Source organism: Dermacentor silvarum, chromosome 3 (genome assembly GCF_013339745.2).
Source record: "Dermacentor silvarum isolate Dsil-2018 chromosome 3, BIME_Dsil_1.4, whole genome shotgun sequence".
NCBI lineage: Eukaryota > Metazoa > Arthropoda > Arachnida > Ixodida > Ixodidae > Dermacentor > Dermacentor silvarum.
The window spans coordinates 45221247-45242863 of record NC_051156.1 but is presented as its reverse complement, the minus strand read 5'-3'; the positions used below and the strand labels follow the sequence as shown (position 1 = coordinate 45242863).

Here is a 21617-nt window from a genome sequence, read left to right as displayed (position 1 = left end):
GCCCGGGCCCGGCCCGGCCCGGGGGCCGGGTCGGGTCGGGTAGGGCAGTTTTGTAGCGTTAGCTACACTGGCCTACCCAAGCCCGTTTCGCGCGGCACATCAAGAGCCGTGCTGCGCATGCGCAAGGATCAGTGATGTCACACGGCTTGCGCACCGGAGCCGACGTCGTAGCCGTGGTAGACGCACTGGCGCCGGCGCGCGCTCGCTGTGCAGTCGCCGTCTGACACTGCGCTGGAGCCGCTGCGCTTCTGACTGGCGTTTGTGTGTGTCATTGGAGCAGCAGTAAGCATGACAATCAAGCTAATCCTTGACAATCTAGACAACCAGGAAAGCTAAGAATAATCAGCTGAACCTTTGCTAACGCTACGTATATCCTGGCATAGCCGAGCTAAGCCACTGCAACATTTTTTTTCAGGGGCTCGAGCCGGGCTCAGGCACGGCATGTGCTTTTTACCCGGGCCCGGGCCGCGCTCGGGTATTTTGACGCAGGTCCGGGCCGGGCTCGGACTTTCTGGTGGTGTGCATGTAACATACAGCGGGTTATCCTACCACTTCTCGACTCTGAAAAACCTGTTGCCCCGGCGCAGCTGGAAGCTAGCAGTGCTAGTATTGTGTACTTCCTTTTTCTTCTTCCGTCGTGTTTTGCGCTGTTTGAACACAATGTAAAAGTACAGAAAGAGCGAAGTCACCTCAACCCAAAGGATGCCATTATATTCCTTACCTAAATCAATACAATTAACTCTTTCAGTGCGCTGTAAGCGCGTTCGCGACTTGCTTATTCTTCAAAAGTGAATTGGTAAAACGATGACTGGTTAGGTAAGATAATTCGTCACGCGGCTGAAGTATGGCACTGCGTCCATCCATGATTGCAGGCATGTTCTCAACCGGTCGCCTAGCAGCAGCGCATTACGCTGCACCATGGCGGAACGAGAAGCTTTGTTTCTCCAATGACTGCATCCATGCGCTGCGCTCACGAACGGTCGTGACTGTGCTTTGGCTAGAGCGTACGAGAATACGGTTGAGTGGGACGAACAACAGGGGCAGCGCATGCTTTTCAGTGAGGCGCCCGACATGAAAAATACTATGGCGGCGCTGCAATAGATGTGGATTGGCCGCTTCAAGGTCGCGCCGTTGGAAACTGCTGGCGATACTTCTCGGCAGGGTTATTCGTACTACTTTGCGCGCTGGTATTTGCGTTCAGGCCACTCAAACGGTGTTCATAATTGTATATGACATGTATTTATGCCTTAAGAATAAATTACTTTCAATCTCTTCTTTATTTTATTTTTTGTAATGCCGCTCAGCGGTCTTTTTCGCTCTCCGGCCGGGTTGGGGCCGGTTTCGAGCCGGGCCGGACCGGGCTCGGGCCTAAGGTAATGGGGTGGTGGGCCCGGCCGGGCAGGTAACGTGGATTATTTCCGGGCCCGGGCCGGGCCCGGGTCACGCCATAAAACTTTTGGTTGGGCTCAGGCGGGCAGCCCAACGTAAAAACGGGCCAGGGCCAGACCCGGGCTGAAAAAATCGGTCCGTGCAGTGCTCCTGGAGTCCAAATATCGACCTGCAAATATGTTTACCTTGCAATAGACGAAATCGGTGAGATCCGCATCTCCTGCTGTCGTACGAAGACGAAGCAATGTCGACACACATGATGCACAGTTTCATAGACCTGGCAACATTCACAGTTTGGTCTGTCCGCTCGGCCTATGAGAAATTGATAGCGTCGATAAAAGCCGATGTCAAGGCGAGTACGATGAAGCGTGCTTCCTTGTCTGCCCTTGAGTTTATTTATCTGGGGGGCAAGAAGTCCGGTCATTATCTAGTCTTGCAGGGACCTATAACGATTGCTTGGTTGATCAGCGTGAAATATTGTGGCTTCTCGCATTATAAGCGAAATAAACAGCATTCGCGTCCGTTAATTCGTGCAGGATGTCTACTTTGGTTGTTTCAGTAAAAGCTGCCTTTGCTTGTGCATCAGCTTACTCGTTGCCCTCTATGCAATAGATGTCGGGCAACTTGTGGATCGTTATAAATTGCCAATTTCTCTGTGCAGCTTGAGTAAATATGTTAGGTCTGGAGAAATATATGTTAGTTTCGCTTTCTCAGGAAAGGATCAGAGGCTTCCAATACTGATTTCACGTGGGAGAGTACCATGTACTTGCCTAATGCCGGATAGCAAGGTAAACGAACACGTTTCCGTGGGACAATTATATCTGCCGTTGAAGACAATTTGTGGTATAGTTTAAATTTACAGCATTGTAGGATCTATAAGGACGCACCTGAGACGCATCAAGTGAAATATGCATCTGAGTAAACGTGTCGCCGTATAGGGCATAAATATGTGGTACAAGGTAAGCATCTTGTCGCCGGCGGAGGAAACTCGGTGCTTTTGTGCAATTTAACGCATTAAAAGACGAATTCATGGTCTAAGGAACTTCTGCGGTGTGTTTACAGAATATTGACTGCAGCCAAGCTTTAAGTAATAACGAAACCTCAGAACCCTTCAGCACGTACACTCTGGGCAGTTTGGCAGTCGTTGTAAAGTAAGCCACTCAATCAATCAACCAATGGGTTTTAGTTTATTTTCACCTTGAAAACGAGGAGACAGAACTAAAAGCTGAGGTACAGCTTGAAGAAAGTCCTGCCCCCTTATACAGTTAACAGCAGAGCACTGCAGAACATCACGAAAATGCAACACTTAAAAACAATGTAACGCTTGGAACGAAATGCACTTTCAAGCAAAAAAAAAAACGCATACATACATACACATCATCAGCAGCAGCAGCCTATATTTATGTCCACTCCAGGACGAAGGCCTCTCACTGCGATCTGCAATTACCCCTGTTTGCGCTAGCTGACTCCAACTGGTGCCTGCAAATTTCCTCACTTTATCACCCCCCTCCCCCCTAGTTGTCTGCCGTCCAAGACAGCCCTTCCCTTCTCTTGGTATCCCTTCTTTAACTCTGATTGTCCGCCGGTTATCCATCCTAAGCATTACATGGCCTGCCCACCTCAATTTTTTCCCCTTAATGTCCACTAGAATATCGGCAATCCCCGTTTGCTCTCTGATCCACAGCGCTCTCTCCCTGTCTCTTAACGTTAGGCCTAACAATTTTCGTACCATCACTCTTTGTGCGGTCCTTAACTTGTTCTGGAGCTTCTTTGTTAACCTCCAAATTTCTGCCCCATGTGTTAGCATTGGTAGAATGCAATGATCGTGCGCTTTTGTTTTCAACGACAGTGGTAAGTTCCCAGTCGGGATTTGGCAATGCATGCAGTATGCACTTCAACCAAGTATTATTCTTCAGTAAATTTCCTTCTTATGATCAGGGTCGCCTGTGAGTAATTGACCTAAAAAAACATACTCCTTTACAGACTCTAGAGGCTGAGAGGCGATCCTTAATTTTTGTTTCCTTGTCAGTCTATTGAAAATTATCTTTGTCTTCTGCATATTAATCTTCAACCCCAGTCTTACACTTTCTCGGTTAAGGTCCTCAATCATTTGTTGTTGTAACTCGTCACCACAGTTGCTGAATAGGACAATGTCATCTGCAAACCGAAGCTTGCCGCGCCGACTATTCCAATCCGCTTTCCTTCGCCCCTTCGAGTCGGGGCTTCCGCTCTCCTACGCCGCGGCTTCAGGCGGTTGCTGCGATGGAGTGGAGCACGCGTTGAATGTTGCTGCGGTAGGCGTTGGCGCCGGCGTCAGTTCCGCTGGGAGAGGTCACGTGCTTTTGGTGCACGGCTTTTGCGGACGCTTTTTGGCAATGCCAGCCGCGTGCCCACTTTCGTCAGCCTGGCCAAAAAGCGCTTTCGCGTTAAAAAACTACGGGCAGCTTCAAACTAGTGGTGTGAAGACTGGGCAAGCAGCGAAGCTGGCGACCCCAACTAGCTTTAGTCTCGGTTCGGCCAAGTTTTTGAGAGGTTATGCTTTGAGACTCGGCCACGTTTTGCTCAAGACTTTCTGGAATCATGGACAGCCAAAGGAGCAACGAACACTCGGTCATTAAAGTATCTGGAAGCTTCTGGACGCTCAAACGCCTTTGCTCGGTTTCGTGGGCTCGCGACTCCGGATCTCCTGTGAATCGTCGACGTTTCGCCGCCGCTTCGGCGACGCGATGCTCGGGATCAGACCGAATTCGCCTTACTCACTCTGGAGTAGCGGCACGGCGGCTTTCGCACCGTGCTTCCTCTTCTTCGGGAGTGACGATCTTCTTCGGCCGCCTCATGCACGCAGCAATGTTCTCGGCGCGGTGACGGTGCGGCTTTTGAGTCGCCACGGCGACGACGCGGAGCTACATATCCTGTGGATCGGCGCAGTGACGTCACGGCTTAGCTCCGCCTCTGCGCAGACGCGGTAACCTCTCCGCTCGGTGCGGTGGCGTCATAATTCGGCAAAGACAAAGCGATGCGGCACACACGATTATGTCATGGCTCACGCAGCAGTGGCGAGGCTCGGCGCGGTCGGGGCAGCTGGGTTGAAGCGTTTCTAGGCGAGGCATCGTGGCGTCATCACCAGGCGGAAGTTTTGCGGCGTATCCTCGATGGTCCGTCCTCGAGCTCAAACAACTTCGCTAGTTCACAGGGGTACGAGCCATTGTGCTTGGACCCTTCTTGCACAATCACCAGGATCGGCCCACATTTCGGCGTTACACCTCACGGCAAACGCCCAGGTAAAACAGCTTCGCGATTAAAAAGTGATGTTTGGGCCGCTCCCACGGCGGCCATTTTCCCATGAGGCACTCCAAGCACCTATTGAGGTGGGCACGCCTTCGGGTTGAGGACAAACACTCCTTTCCAAGCGTTGAGGTCTCATAATGGCCGAGCACCAGGCCGGGAGCGCGCTTGTATCTATTTTACCGGTAGGTACTCGGTGGCAGCGCTTGCCGCCCACAGCAGCGGCAGGTGCTCTTGAACAAGGCCGTCCTGTGGTTGGACAAGAGGCGCCGAGAAACAACTCCTGAAATCTCTATTGGGCCCTCTTATTAACTCAAATGGACTTAGTGCGTATTAATTATTGCTAATCGTAATTGGTTCGAGGTGTACGGACATGCCATTCTTCTTTATGCCTTGCATCACGGATGCTACGTTTTACATTCAGATCTGCTAGAGAAAACATAATAGATTCATTAGACTTCGAATATGACTTGTAGCGCAAAGTTAAACGAAAATTGTATAAAGAGAAAACATGTCAAATGGCAAACTTTACGAACAGAGTTTTCGGAGAAAATGAGCAAGGAACTTTGGCAATGCATCACACTGCTCTTTTCTGGAGCAAATGCAATTTAGTGAGGCTTGCCTTGCTAGTAGTCACCCAAACGACATTACAGTATTGCAAAACTGAAAACACTAGAGAGTTATAGTAATATTTTAATTTTATTAGGTAGAAGCAATTTCAAGAGTGATATTGTTCCTACAGTAGAAGAGACCTTTTACTGACGTGTTCCATGTGATACTTCTAGCTAGGTCTTTAGAGAACGTTACTCCTAATGTAGAGACAGCGTTAACAACTTCTTAATCCACCGTACCCTTTTTTCATTTTTATTGAACTTCGTAATTTTTGCCTCTGTGTATACACAATTTTTGTCGCGCTGGCATGTATTCGCAAACAGTTTGCATCATCCCTGTCTTTAAGTTTTCTTAGCACTCTGTTCCCTTGAAGCTATAGTTCAGCCTTCGATGTAGCAGTAATAGACATTGCTGTTTCATATTCATAAGAAATAAATTTTGCCTGTTCTGAAGTTTTTGGCATATCATTTACATAGATTATGAGCAGGAGTGGCCCAAGGATGCTCTCCTGCGGCACTCAGACATTTACAACCTCAAGATTAGACTTTTCCTCACTATTGTGCAACTCTACACAATGTGCTTGGTGCAAGCACTAGCGGTTTAAAGAGCGCTAAGGCTATGTCGCGGATAGCATAAGCCTGCAGCTTAGGGAGCAAAATTTTGTGATTCACACTGTAAAATGCTTTAGATAAATTCATATATATATATATATATATATATATATATATACATAGATATTCGCATAACTATTTCTTTTTGATGAACACTTGTAGAATGCTTTCTTTTTGTGGTAAAAGAGCTGACTCTGTGGAACGATGCTTCCTGAAACCATGTTCGTAATCGCCTAGCAAATTATTTTGGTCAAGATACGATAATACTTTAATATGAATTCCATGTTTTTCAAGAATACCGGTAGGATCGAAGTTAAATGACAATTGCCTAGTAAATTTTTGTCACCTTTGTTAACCGCCGGCTGTACTCGAGCTATTTGCATGTCCTTCGGATATTGGTCAGACGACTGAATCAGGTTGCAAATGTGAGTAAGAACAGAACAAATGGCGTCAAGAACATGCTTTACTGGCCTTATTTGAATACCATATGTGTCCTGCGACTTGCTATTCTTGACTGAGTTTACCGAAGAAAAAACTTCAGTACAATTAGGGGGAGTGAGGGAGAGCGATTTCGCACTAATGTAATCATGCTAACCGATAAGCGACTGTGTGTATCGTAGGCTGGGTGAACTGTGGAAAGAAAGACGAAGAAGGTCAAAAGACGTGTTGAGTACACTGGTATAGGTCAGTGGTTCCTGTATTGTAACGCGGATTCATATATAGTGCAGGAGGTGAGATCGTATACAGCACAGCTATGCACTAGTTTCTTTGCCCACAAAGGCACCCGGCGTAAATTTGTACAATTACTGTTTTTCATATCGACAATAATGTTCTTCCGGTTGCTAGTTTATTTTGTAAAATTGAATCCGCTTTGATGCTTGAATGAAGGCACCGTGCGGTATCTCGTGAACATCATGGGAGCATCTGGAGAGTTCGAGATTTCTGAGGCAGGAGCTGTGGTCGCCAGTGGTTCCATTCGTCTGGCTGCGGAGAACGAGACGCTCCTTGACGAAGAACTACTAGGCATGCCAACCGAAACGCTGACCTACGAGCTCGATGCCGAGGACATCTACAAGGAGTTCCGACTACGTGGCTACGAGTACAACGGTCCCTTCCTGGGTATAATAAAGGCTGATATACATAGTAAGTATTGTGCTGTTTATATACCTAGTCGTCTGTATTTCTGTATATTGTCTTTTAACGACTTGAAGACACAAGCTATACTGCGACGAATGCAGACGTGCATTTTAGTTTAATTTTCTGGGAAGTGCACCTTCGAAAACTGTACAATTGGTTACGATGCACGACGTGTAGTGATTAATTACTGATTAATTTGGTCCAAGTACGCTTCATGAACGAGTATTGTATATGGCCGCATTTTTATTGTGAAATTATGGAAATTCGGTCACCGTGACCTAATTTTAAAATTTAATATGGAGCAGGAAAAGTTGAAGGACGCTTAAGCTTCACATTTAAGAGTGGAACGCGATAGCGTTATCGGGCTCCGTTCGCGTCACATTTTTCTTTATGAGTAGGCTTCATTGCCACACACAACGTGGGAAAGCCAGTTTACAAAGACCAAGCATACACTGACACTTTTAAAGTCGGCTTTGCTTTTAAACACAAATGCATTGCTGAGAAGACATTTTTATAGGAACAATTTAAGCCGTTTTATATAAAAATGTGAAGGCCCTAAGGCTTTTTTTATTATTTTATTAATTTGTTGCTGCTCCCCGAGGCGCGCGCGTGCCCAAAATTTTGAAAGGCTCGGTTACAGTGCCTAGTAGCTCGGTGTTCAACATTCTCCTCAAGGTTGCCTAGAACCAAACACTGTCAGAATTGGAAGACGCGACCCGCCGTGGTTGCTCAGTGGCTATGGTGTTGGGCTGCTAAGCACGAGGTCGCGGGATCTAATCCCGGCCACGGCGGCCGCATTTAGATGGGGGCGAAATGTGAAAACACCCGTGTACTTAGATTTAGGTGCAGGTTAAAGAACCCCAGGTGGTCCAAATTTCCGGAGTCCCCCACTACGGCGTGCCTCATAATCAGATCGTGGTTTTGGCACGTAAAACCCCATAATTTCATTGGAAGACGCTCAAGCTTCGCCTTTAAGAGGGAGACGCAATAGCATTCAAAGATCCTTGGCTGCTTGTCAGGCTTTTTTTCTCGTATATTCAAATTACAATCCGACGCTATGCACCGATAGGTTGTGGTTAAGTCGTACTTTACAATTTTTCTGATGGATTTTACTTTGAGAAATTCAATGTTTGTTCAATAACGGTTTGCACCATGCGCCCGGTCGGGGTGGTTTGGGATGATGTGGTTTGGCATTATTAATTCCACCAGACGCTGATGGTTAGCGCCGACGCTGCAGCCGATGCCGGATTTTCTGCGACACGGGGCCCTTAGCGCTCTCGCGTTAAAAAGCCTTCGCAAACGCTTAGCCAGTGCGCTTGCTCATTTTTTCAAAGCGAAGATTTTTTTGCAAGCCCGCCCAGGTTTCTTTTACTATGGCTGCTGCTGCTATGTCGCCGAATAGCTCACACGCAGGACAACGCTACTATGTTTACTCCCCTTGCAGTTGTCCTGGCAGCAGGTCTTCTTTTCTGAGGAATTAGGCATTCAAAAAAGAAATCATACCTAAATAGCCTGTATGCAGAAACATACGTCACGAAGAGCACAATTCCTTTAATAAAGGAAACCTTCATATGCCTACTTTCCTAGGGTTTGTGGCTTGGCACATCGGCTCCGTGGGTATGTCGCCCAGTAAAGTTCAGTTTACTGTCGTACAATTTCCAGGATCGGCCGTTCCAGTTGGCACACCGACTCTGAATACAACCTTATAGCGAAGATGGCCAGTCCCGCAGACAGTATAATGCGAGTTTGATTGAAACAGTGACCGAAAATGAAAATTTGTGTACCGCACTACAGGGCGGGGGGGGGGGGGGGGGGGAGGGAGTGTATTCTGAAAGAATCCACCTAGTGGACTGTCCACTTCGGCAGTCGCCATCGACTCCAGCAGCACGAGCGCGTAGGAGACTGGCTGGTACCTTCGCGCTCGTGGTGCTGGAGCTACTGGCGACAGACGAAGTGGACAGTCCACTAGGTGGACTCTTACACAATACCCCGCCACCGCGCCCCAGTTATCGTCTTTTGTAACCTGTGCCATCGGAGGGTGCAATTGACCACCCGACCGCGTGCAGACTTAAACGGAAAGCTACACGATTCCTTAGCTTGATACAATTACCCCAGGTCCTCCACATTTCTGGTGTGACGTCTTACTAAACCGGGCATAAACAGGCAGGCGTGTGCACCCGACGGCATTCCAAGAAGGATCGACTGCCAGGAATTTCTCGATGTGTTGGCTTTGCTTGATCTGAAGCAAGTAGTTTCTTTGCCGACACGGAGCGATGCTATTTTAGATTTTCTGTTGACCACACAGTCAGACCATGTGCTCGTTCATGTTTTAGACGCTATAAGTGATCAGATATTCATCCATTGCGAATATACCTTGGATGAAAAAAAACGAGAAATCCCAAATGAAGTTATCTGTGAGTACACGTGCTCAAACAGTGATATGATTATAAATGACCAATTATCATTTTCTTGCGAATTTTTGCGAACCTTGCCGCTTTCCAACACTAACGAAAACTGGCTCATTGTTCAGAAACAGCTCACTGAACTAAAAGGAAAGTCTATCCCTAAAATTTAAGTAACAACGTCACCACAAACCGCATGGTTCAGCTCGCATGTGAAAAGTTCCACCGATTAAAATAAAAGTTCGGGAGCATTTTGCACTCGAAGGCGAAAGTATGCTGCACACTTGGTAATGCATCAAGTTGTACAATCGGAGGAGTCAAACATCTTGCAAGACATAACGAGCAGCTGTGTGAAGTACACCTGTGGCGCATTAGGTCAACGACACTAGCGAGCACTTAATGCAATATCTAAAGAAGCAGCACGCTAGTCGCCAGCATGTATTACAAATGTGTAATGCAAGCAGAACAAAATTGCGTTGCATCCTCTCAACAGGGAAAATCAGCACTCGCGGTCGAACGCCTTGCTCCCGCCGCTTCGCACGTAGCACCTCATTTTTTGTTTGGCGAGCATCTTCGGCCACAGCGCACTTCCGAGGCGTAACGCGCAATCCGCTAGGCCCCAGGCGTGCGTCCTCCATCAGGGTCTCTCTCGCTTCGCAGTCGACTGTCGCCACAACTACCGCCGCCACCGCGTGACGTCAATGACGCAACACCTGTGTTTCTGTCTGCACGCGCCGATCGTTGTCCTCTCCACCCGCCGCTCTCTCGGAGAAGGTCGCGCGTTTTTAGTCACACGAGTATCGAGTGACACTCTTGTTTTCTTGCGCGCTACTTCCTGTTCACGTCCTGAGACGACCGGGGATGAAATTCGAAATAAATAAGAAAAAAAGAAAAGATTTGTACAGTACAACATTCTAGGGATTTATTATAGATATGATATCAGAGCAGAAGTTAAGTTACAAGTTGAGTTACTGAAGTGTCTGGAATAATCAGAATTCATTAGCTGAGACGAAATGCAAAATAAATCAGAAAAAAATAGAAATGAATAGTTCAGTACAGAATGCATGGTGTTCATTATAGATATGATATCGGAACATTTGTACCGGAACCGCAAGGGACTGGAACCACTTACCTGCCTTCCTGATGTACAGAGCTGATTCAAGTGCCTTTAAAAATTTCCTATCAAGCTTATTTCACGTACATACATTAATTTCTCGTGTGTACTTTACTCTACGGCAGTATGTAATTATACAGTATAATGCTTCGTATGTGCTGTATAATGCTTTGTATGGTTCTGTATAATGCTTCTATCTTTTTGTTATTATTATTTTTGTGTTTACTTTTACCATGTATGCCCCTGCCCTCTGTAATGTATTTATACCCTGAGGGCACTGAAAATAATCATAAATAAATAAATACGTTTTGTTACAGGTCGAGTTGCTTAAGTGTCTCGAATAATTAGAACTAGCTTAGACGAAATTCAAATAAATCAGAAAATATAGAAAACATAGTACAATACAAAATTCTAGTTTCATTATAGATATGATGTCAAAGCATAAGTTTAGTTACATGTTCAGTCACTGAAGTGTCTGGAATAATAATTTGCTGAGACGAAATTTAAAATAAATGACATTAAGTAGAAAAATAGTAGACTACAAAATTCATGACTTTCATAGAGATAAGATATCAGAGCATATGGTCAGTTACAAGTTGAATAACTGAAATGTCTGGAATAATTAAAATGAAGTACAGATCATTGATTACCGTACACTAAAGCACAGAACACCAATGCCTAGGTGTTCGTGCCACTAAGTGACACCTAAGTCAAAGGTTAGGGTTGCTACCGTCTTTTTTGTTCTTTTTTTACCACTCGACAAGACACCGCGTTTCCTTTTTTTTTTCATGTCCACCGCGCAACGCGCCACTCAAGGCTCTCGCCTTAGCAAAAAAAAAAAAAAAAAACTAAAAAATAACTGTGGCTCCAATTCACACTGCAAAGGTGGTTGGACAGGAAGCTGTAAATGACACCCACAACCATTACCAATTGTGACGTTCCTTGATTTCACACACGTGGCTCTACAAATAGTGAAACCAGAGACAAGGGAAATGTACTTAACCACACCCTTTATTAATTCACAATGTCATTATATTCACGTTGTTCTTCTGGTATCTTTACTGTCCGTGGTCTACCCATGGTAGCCTGGAATGAACGGAATGAGTTGCTACACCGTGGTGACGTCACTACTTGATTTCTACGCGTTGGGAACTTTTCCACTCGAAGTTGCTTATGCAACCGTAATCTTTTCCGGGAAACGCACGCGGGAGAAGGACGCGGGGAGTGTTTTGAATGACATCAACCCCTTTCGAAGCAGCTGTAAACATAATCTTTACCGGAACGCGTCGGAGGGTGTTCCCATTGTTCACACACGCCTTATCATCCAACTTGTGGTTTTGATGCTTGTTTTGTGGTTTTCACTTGAAAACGAGTACTGCGCTGTATGCTGTATGCCTGATTTCAAAGGGGATATGGTGTTTGTATTCAATTTTTAGCCTGGCCTTTTTTGCTTAGGCCGACATGAAAATTTCCTTGGCTGGTAGAGGAATACAGCTTCGCTGTAAACCGACTTTACTTGAAGGCAAAACAGTCGTCTTCTGATGCTCATTTGGAGCTTTAGCGCGAGCAATATAATCTGTGCGGAATTGAAATAGAAGAGGCCGAAGATAATGTTTTACAGTTATGCTGTTTATGGTTTGTGTTGCGCGGATTTTTTTGTTCGCGTAAGCAAAACCTCAGGTCCTGCGTGAATGCGCTCGTTCCACTAACTGGTCGCACGTTCATCGTCTTCTTCCAGAGCTGGCTCGTCGGCGTGAACGCGCACGTACCCACTGCTCGCGCGTTCATCGTCGTCTACAGCTGGCTCGTCGGCGTCCTTCGGATATGCATTTTGAGCAGATTAGTTAACAGCAGGCGCAATTTCCAAGATCAGTGGATTCCCAGGTAGATAATAATGGTTTATCAAAGATTTGACGCTGTGCGACTCGCGTCGGCCACGTCTACGTATGCACCGCCCTCTCTTTGCCCGCGTTCCAAGGGCTTGCGTATCTAGTTTCCTTTTCTTCCACTCTACCGTGGTGGCGGTATGCAAACAACCCAGAATAACCAAGTTACCGTTCTCCATTTTCAATTTCACTCCTCCGCTGACGTCGTAATGGGGAGGCCGCATATACTCCGACTCCAGTCCGACTCCCGAGAAGCAACGCCCCTATGAAGAGCGACGGCGAGAGCAGATGCGAGAGTGAAATCAGCGGCCGAAAGAATTAATTATCCGCCGATCAAGATAAATGAAGTCCACCGATGAAGACAATTATTTAATAAATGTCTGCAGCTCTTTTCGCCATAAGAGGTTGCGGCAGAATTAAACGCATTCTTTGGTTCAATATTCACAGCAGGAGATCCCATTCACCCTGAACTTAGTTTCACGACGCTTGAGTCAGCGATGGATGAATTAATTATAACCTATCGATGTATATAATCCGCTATTGACAAGCTGCCTATTAACTCGACACCAGGCCAGGATGGTATCTGCAGAAAACTGCTTACAATCACAAAGCCTATTATTCCTTTTATTCTAAAAGCTATTTTTCAGCAATCAGCTGACAGCATCAGTGTACCAGACGCCTTGAAAATTTCCTAGGTTACTCCGATTTTTGAATTGTGTCATTTGTGCGTTCTAATTGCCGGCAGCTCTCACTAACGAGCACACCTTGTATACTTCTGGCGCGCGTCATATCATCTGCAATTATGAAATACCTAACCACTAACAATTTCTTCCTAGCAAATCAGCATGGTTTCCAGCGCGGCCGTTTATTCGTAAGTCAATTATTTGAACTCACAACGGAAATTCATGAAACCATTCCTGTTAAAAAATCAATGTTATATTGATTGGTTTTGCAAAACCCCGCTTCTCTGTCTCTCTCTCAACAATGTTCCCAATACTACTTGCCAAGAATCCTGGCCACGGCGGCCGCATTTCGATGGGGGCGAAATGCGAAAACACCCGTGTACTTAGAATTAGGTGCACGTTAAAGAACCCTAGGTGGTCCAAATTTCCGGAGTCCCTCACTACGGCGTGCCTCATAATCAAATCGTGGTTTTGGCACGTAAAACCCCATAGTTTAATTTTTTTACTTGCCAAGATACCAAGATGCTTACCGTCCTAAGTATTAACATTTCAGCTGTCGTTGTCGCCGTGATGTGCCGTATAATGTCCAAATGCGTTAACTTCGCTGCCTCCTGCCGTATGCTGTGCGTGCGAATGAAACCTCGCGAGGGGGGGAGCTGAAGAGGTCGGCTTGATCTAGCCCGCGCGAGCGAGGAATGCGCGTAAGATGGCCGCCGTCCTCATATCGTGCATAAGGCACCGCGGGCGGGAGGGAGGCGTACTACTCCGGCGGCGGTGGCAACGTGTGGCACGGTGGAGCGCGGCACTGCGAACCCTCTCTTGAATGCGATCTGCGGTGGGTACAGAGTCGAGGCACAACGAAGTTTGATAGCTTCCTGTGCACTGTGTTCTCGCCGCTTCGTTGGCGTTGAAACGGAAAGCAGCAAGAAGGGCAATTCGCTCGCTGCTGATACCGGTCCTCACGCCAGCGTTTTGAGAGCGAGTGTCCGCTGTCATCCAGTGAGAAGTGTTCATATTAGCCTGTGCGCGAATGACACTATGGATCTTAATGTAGCACGTAAGCGGATTTTTAAAGTGTAGACGGCCGATAAAACTACAATGATTTGCTATCATTTATTTATTATCATCCTCTCAGGGCCGACATGGCATGACAGCGGGGGTGGGTAGATGGTTTACAATCAATCGAAAGGATTCAAGCCTGTGAGGACAGAAATCAGATAAAGAGGTAGAAACAGCAATAAGTAAAAAGAAAAAGAAAACAACGAATGTCAAGTCATTTCAAAAGATCATCGGTTACAGCGGTCGTGAATGATGATGCATCGGCTAAGGTGCCGATAGAAAAGGGCAAGTGGTTCCACTCGGAACAGGTTCGACAGCGTTGAAAAGATACCTTACCTCTGTGATCCATACGAGATGATAGTACACTGGCTGCGAAATGAGTTGCTGATTTATTGAACGGTGATGAAACACTTTGTGGAATAAACAAAGACGCGAGATGTCCCGCCGAGTTGGAAGTTTAGGAAGATTAAGCTACGACTTCATCTGCGAGACACCGGCGGTAGGTGCATAGTTCGACATAATAAAACGAGGGAGCAGTGGCACGAGCGCGTGCCGAGCGCGAGCACAAGCCGCTTGCTTACCGTGACTACGACGACAGGAGACGCCCACAGCCCGAGCGCATAAAGTGCTTCGCACCTAAAAGAATGCCACGGCTATATCCGTAAGATAGGGGACGGCGTCGTAGAGGACGAAATGAACAAGGCCGAACACGAAATTAATGAGGTTTCTGTGGTGGGAGGGTTCGAGCCGAGGCGGCCGAGGAGGCAGGCTGAAGCCCGAGGGCCGCGGAGTAAAGACACACGCTCCGAGTCCCCAGCAGAAGTGCCCCCGTTTATTCACAGCACAGCCTTTATATGCTACATCCTATAGAGGGCGCCTCATAATCGGCTTAGCACTCGCGCCCTCTACATCCCCCCTTTTGGGAAAGTAACAGAAAGCAACCCCTTGCTCTCAGGTATACAACGTAATGACAAATGTCTCATGGCACGTTCTACAAGTTCAGCCGCACCGGCGGCCTAACACAACGTCCAGACCGAGTGCGTACAACTGACCCAGGCGGTCTTGAGGGAGTAGCCGGGGCAACCGGTGGCGATGCAACTGGTAGAGGAGTAAGTGCCCTGGGAGTTGGACTGCTGCACACAGGCTCTGGGCGAGTTGGAGTCTGTGGCAGGCTTTCAGATCCTCGTGTCCGTGGACTGGAGCTGCCGAGGTCTAGACCACCTGATGACGGAGACTGCTGCGGAACCAGATGTCTCCGGTTGCGGACGAGAGCACCTGCATCCGTCTGGACCACGTAGGAGCGTGGACGCTGCGCTGGGCTAAGAACAGTGCCAGCACAATCTGTGTCGCGAATCCACACTCTCTCTCCCTCCTCCAGGGGCCGCAAATCTTGTGCAGCATGTCGACGGTCAAAATCTTGACGCTGGCGACGTCGTTGGGTAGTGTCACGCCAGTGGAAGTCGGCAGCGTTAGGTGGTTCTGGAAGCAACGCGGCCATGGGGACCGGAAGGCGAGTCCTGAGGCTGCGCCCCATGAGCAGCTGAGCAGGGCTGTACCCGGTCACGCCAGGTGCGTTGCGGTATGCCAAGAGGGCCAAAGGCCAGTCCGGAGACTTCTTGAAGAGTTCCTTAACCGTCCGCACCATACGCTCGACTTCCCCATTAGACTGCGGGTACCTGGGACTGCTGGTGACGTGGGAGAATCCGTAGCTCTGGGCGAAGACGCGGAATTCTGCCGACGAAAATTGAGGCCCATTATCGCTGACGAGGGTCTCTGGGATCCCATGCCTTGCGAAGACACTTTTGATGATGGAGATCACCGCTGTAGACGTCGTCGAGCGAAGGGACAGCACTTCAGGGTACCTCGAGTAGTAATCTACGAGGAGAAGGTAGTCGGCTTCTTCGTGATGAAATATGTCCACCCCGACTCGCTCCCAGGGACGGCTAGGCGTCACGGTAGGCAGCAGTGGCTCTGCTCGCTGGACCCGCGTGGTAGCACAGTTGGGACAGTTCTCCACCATTGTCTTGATCTGACTCCCCATGGTCGGCCACCAGACAGCTCCCCTGGCGATGGCGCGGCAACGGTTCACTCCGAGGTGTCCGTCATGGATGAGGGAGAGGACGTGCTTCCGCAGAGAAGCGGGCACCAGCAGGCGTCCACCGCAGAGGAGAAGGCCGTCACCAATACTGAACTCGGCCCGATGAGCCCAGAACTGAGCCATGCTGAGAGGCAGATTCTCTTTCCTAGGCCACCCTTGCTCACAGTACAACTTGAGCTGCGCGCACTCCCCATCTGCAGCCTGGTGAGCTCGGAAGTCGTCGAGGAGGACTGCAAATGTAGGAGGGATAGCACGGAGTGCTTCTTGAACGTACAGCTCCACCTTGTCAACAGCTGGAGTCGCTGGCAGCTGGACGACTGGGTCCCTTGAGAGTGCATCTGCGGTGGCCAGCTGTTTCCCAGGAACGTACTTGACATCAAACTGGTACTGGAGAAGGCGGATGCGGAAGCGCTGGATTCGTGGTGGCATGAGATCGAGATCCGCGGTTCCTAGGAGCTGTACTAACGGCTTATGGTCGGTCTCGAGGGTGAAACGAAGACCCCGAAGAAACTCGTCGAATCGGTTGATGGCCCAGGTGGCAGCCAGTGCCTCCTTTTCGATCTGGCTGTACCTCCGTTCCGTTTCAGTCAGCGCTCGAGAGGCGTATGCAACTGGTCGGCGCTCCCCTGATGGCTGGTCTTGAAGGAGGACAGCACCCAACCCGAAGGAACTGGCATCTGCGGAGACTGTCGTCAACAGTGCAGGGTTGTACCTTGCGAGGCAGATGTCCGACGACAGCATGCTCTTGAGCTTTTCAAATGCTGAAGCCTGCGCTGGTCCCCATGTCCAGGCTGCAAGCTTGTTCAGGAGACTTCTGATTGGCGCAGTCGTTTGAGAGAGGCCCGGGAGGAAGCGACCGACATGGTTGAGCATACCGAGAAAACGTTGGACACCATGAACGTCCTGAGGAGCTGGCATGCGCTGAATGGCGGCCACTTTCTCTGGATCCGGAGTGATGCCATTGGCACCGACGACAACGCCAAGGAACCGCACGCTGGACACGCCGAAAGTGCACTTGGCAGCGTTGAGGGTGACCCCCGCTTGTTGGAGGCGACCAAGGACTGCCTGGAGGCGTTGGTCGTGTTCTTCTGTGGTGCGGCCAAACACAAGGATGTCGTCCATAAGGTTAACAACACCAGCCAACCCTTCCAGCAGGCGAGACATCTGACGCTGGAAGTATTCCGGGGCCGATGTTATGCCGAATGGGAGGCGGCAGTAGCAATACCTGCCAAACGGAGTGATGAAAGTCGTGTACTTCTGGGAGTCGCGCGCCAGGCGTACTTGGTGGAAGCCTGAAGTTGCGTCCAACTTCGAGAAAACGCGTGCGTCACCGAGAAGTCCGAGGGTTTGGTCGACGGTCGGGAGTACGTGGCGTTCACGCAGAACGACTTGGTTGAGTTTGGTCAAATCAACGCACAGGCGGTAACCCCCCGCTGGCTTCGGGACGACGACAAGTCCCGCGCACCAGTCCGTCGGTTCGTCGACGCACCGGATCACGCCCTCCTGCTCCATCTTGTCGAGCTCCTTTTTGACTACGTCTCGTAGCGGTATCGGGATACGCCGGGCTGTGCTGAGGGCATACGGTACCGCGTCAGGCTTGATACGTATCGTGTACTCTTCCGGAAACGTGCCCAGGCCGGTGAAAAGGGCTGGAGGGACTTCACGAGGTGGTGCGTCCGGCAGAGCTGGTGCGACGGCGCCGACAAACTTGACGACCCCAAGGGCAACGATAGCGGGATAGCCGAGAAGTGGCTGCTCTTGTCCCGCAACGACGTAGAGGCGCTCGTTGACTTGCCTGCCTCTCCAAGACAGCGCCGCGTCGAAGGTGCCGAGAAGCTTCAGGGCTTGTTTCCCGGGTCCGAAAAGTTCTTCGCCTCGCGGCTTATCGAGGACGGCTGGGCAGCCGGGAAACGTGCGCGGAACCACCGAGACGTCGGCTCCAGAGTCCACTTTGAAGACGAGAGGGTTCCCGTTGACACGCACCTCAACGTACCGCCCGTTGCGGGCCACCGCCGCGACGGAGTGGAGCTCGACGGATCCGAGGCGCTTCCCTGAGCGACATACCGCCGCGAAGTGGCCTCGCTTCTTGCAGTGGTTACAGACCGCTTTGGCCGCTGGACAGTCAGACCGTCGGTGAAACTCGTGACCGCAAAATCCGCATTGCCTACTTAGGCCTAGGCCGTATTTCAAAGCCTCGCCAGCTCTGTTGCTCGAGTGCGAACCGTCGGGTCGGTCACGTGACGCAAAGTCAGCAAAGTTGCCAGAGTCCCGTCTATTGCGTCGTCCGCGTGCACGCTGCGCGGGTTTACGCGAAGTCGCCGCGTCCACGTGAGCTGCCGTAAGCGGTTGCCCAGCGGTGAGGGACAGGCGTTGTCTTTCGCGTTCGGTGTCTTCGTGCTGACGAGCTTGCACGAGTGCGTCGTCCAGGGAAAGGCTCGGAGTGCGGCACAGCTTGTCTGAAAGGCGAGAATCCGCCAAACCCACGACGAAACGGTCGCGAACAAGACGCTCTTCAACGGCAGGTGACGGGTAGTTACACTTGCGTACCATGTTCCGAAGGGCCGTGAAGAAACTGTCGACGGTTTCGCCTGGCTCTTGCGTCCGCTTGTGGAACCGAGAGCTCTCGTACACCTCGTTTACGGGGTGCACGAAGTAGCTTGTGAGCCGCCGGGTGACTTCCGCGTAGGACTTGTACGCTTCTTCATCGGACATGAGAGAACTGAGGACAATGCGTGCACGGGGGCCCATACAGTAGAGGAGAGTCCTAACCCTCGTCTCGTCCGGGGCTGCGTGCATGCCGGTGGCGAAGGCATAGTCCTCAAATTGCCGTAACCAGGGCAGCCACTCGCCGACATCGTCGAAGGGGAACGGAGCGGGACTCCGGAGACTGGCGGCAGCGAGAGCAGGAACTGGAGCGTCTTTGTTAGCCATGGCAAGTCGCGGGAACCACGCATCCCACTTCTGACACCATGTGGTGGGAGGGTTCGAGCCGAGGCGGCCGAGGAGGCAGGCTGAAGCCCGAGGGCCGCGGAGTAAAGACACACGCTCCGAGTCCCCAGCAGAAGTGCCCCCGTTTATTCACAGCACAGCCTTTATATGCTACATCCTATAGAGGGCGCCTCATAATCGGCTTAGCACTCGCGCCCTCTACAGTTTCCACCTTCTCATTCGAGAAAAAAAAAACAACGCGAGCTGATGCCACGGTCATACCTAGCGCATGTTCATGCCGCATGCTTGCGCCATGCGCTGTATATAAAAGTAAGCAGGTGTTACACGCTAGTAAAACGTCAAGGCGAAATACTGCCAGCTGTGGAAGACGACGACGACGACGAACGCGCGAGCAATGCCATGAGCGAGAGGGGCAGTCTAGAAAGGCTGGCATTATCAGAGGCATCAGAGCCAACTGTGGAAGAAGACCTCGACGATGAACGCGGGAGCAGCGGCACGAGCGTGTCTTTGTAACCGCGTGACGGTGAAATCAGGCGCGCACTAGGCACACCTTTAGTAAACCACAACCGCGGAGCAGCACACTAATACGATATAAGTAAAGACATATATGGAAGTAAAATGAATGCTCATACCTTGGGGCACTCACTGTTTTATTTGTAGGAAACCTCAGACAATTGAACACGCTTTTCTTGAATGTTGGGGAGGTTACTCTTTTTGGAATATTCTTCAAAGAAATAAAAAATAGACTTACGGATAGATAGCTATGCGGCATTAGATTTTTACTGGTTCATAGCGACGAAGGTATTCCATTTGACATGATAATGGTCCTGGGCCTGCATAGTGTTTGATTTTCAAGAAAGACCGTTCGCCATACAGATATTGAAGTTAGGCTACTAAGGACTTACTTTCGCGAATCTTTAAGCAGAATGGTTCAAGCGTATAAACTGCAAGAACCGGAACCAGACTCGCTTCCTAGGTTAGAAGGGCTGATGTGCATGCCAGAGTTTAGATTGCTTCTGTCGTCAGCCCTTGCTGGACCGGTAAGATTATATAGAAAGTGAGAGAGGCATAAAGGAGAGATGCCTCGACCTGGACGGTACGATTGTACAATGCATGTCTGTGTGAATTGAATAGAGGCATAAAGAAAAAAAAACTGCTGGCCTTCAGGGAAGCGTGCTCGTCTCTCACCGCGGAGGCCCGGGTTGAATTCCCATCCAGACCAAGATTAACCACATTTTCTTTTCTAAGCCGCTAATTTACTTTGTTTGCAGGAACCCTCCTGAGAAATGTGATGTCAATCTGTACATTTTTGGAGTGTTTTTACTCTTTGCGGCGTCGGCTATTTTTCATCACGGTACAGTTCCGAAAGGTTACCGAAAGGTCGCGGAAAGGTCACCGCAAGCTCCCCGCCAAGGGCACCGCCAACATAGACACCTAGGGCTTCTGACTTGAAAACAGATCTACAACCAAGCATCCACCACTGCTTCGAACGCTCGCGCAGTCCGCAGCCTGTCACTTTACCACTCGACAAGTGCGATTCACATTGCCTTTAGTTACCTAAAGTATTTTATTCGTGGGCGGAGAGCTCGTCTAACAAACGAGCTAGCCATGCAATGTATCTACAGATAACGTTTTAACGCTTGTAAATGCACACAGCACAACATATTCCGAAGTAGAGCACTACCGATGCTGTTAGGATCATGATATCATTTGCAACAATTCGTTGCTGCTAAACCATAGCGTAGACCTACAGTGATAATTCTGCAGTAAGGCGACATATGTTAAAGGAATTTTCAAGAATACACAACTGATCTCCGAGGATGATTGTAGGCTAAAATATGCACCCACAAATACACTGGTTGCTGGGTCCACCTCAACGCCAGCAGTAACTCCGGCCATGCCGACTTAAATAACTTCGGTACGTCTCACAGAGCCCCGTTTCTCCCGTAGAACACGCCACGTCCCCATAAATAGATCGCGCGAGTGGGAAACTAACGGCCGGAAACTCCCGCTTAGCGTGTACCTGTCATACAACGCGGAGCGCTTGCCCAAGCCAGCATGTCAAATGCGCATAGATGTCGCTACTGTCTATGCAATATGGCGGTGCCCATGGTAGGTAGGTAGGTATCAAAATTTATTGAGGTCCGGAAGAATCTTAACCTATTTTTTAAGGGCGAGACTGCGGGCCGCTCCCACGTTGGGACGGGGAGGCGAAGCCTCACCAACGCATCGTGGGCCTCCTGGACAGCCCGGAGTGCATGACAAAAAAAAAATCACAGAAGGGCTACGCTTGCGGACAACTTTCTGTGGCTATGCAGGAACAGCCATGGAGGCAAATGCCCACAAGCGAGAGCGCTTCCGAAAAAACTCCCTCACTTTCACTCGCGTGCAC

General features: G+C 49.4%; 1 protein-coding gene across 1 annotated transcript in view; it reads left to right on the top strand.

Annotated features, from left to right (window-relative positions):
- Positions 1 to 21617, top strand: part of LOC119444325 (fatty acid synthase-like) — a 223276-nt gene that overhangs the window by 123529 nt on the left and 78130 nt on the right. The window contains 1 exon segment of the mRNA XM_049664542.1: positions 6786 to 7040. Coding sequence (XP_049520499.1) covers positions 6786 to 7040 — 255 coding nt within the window.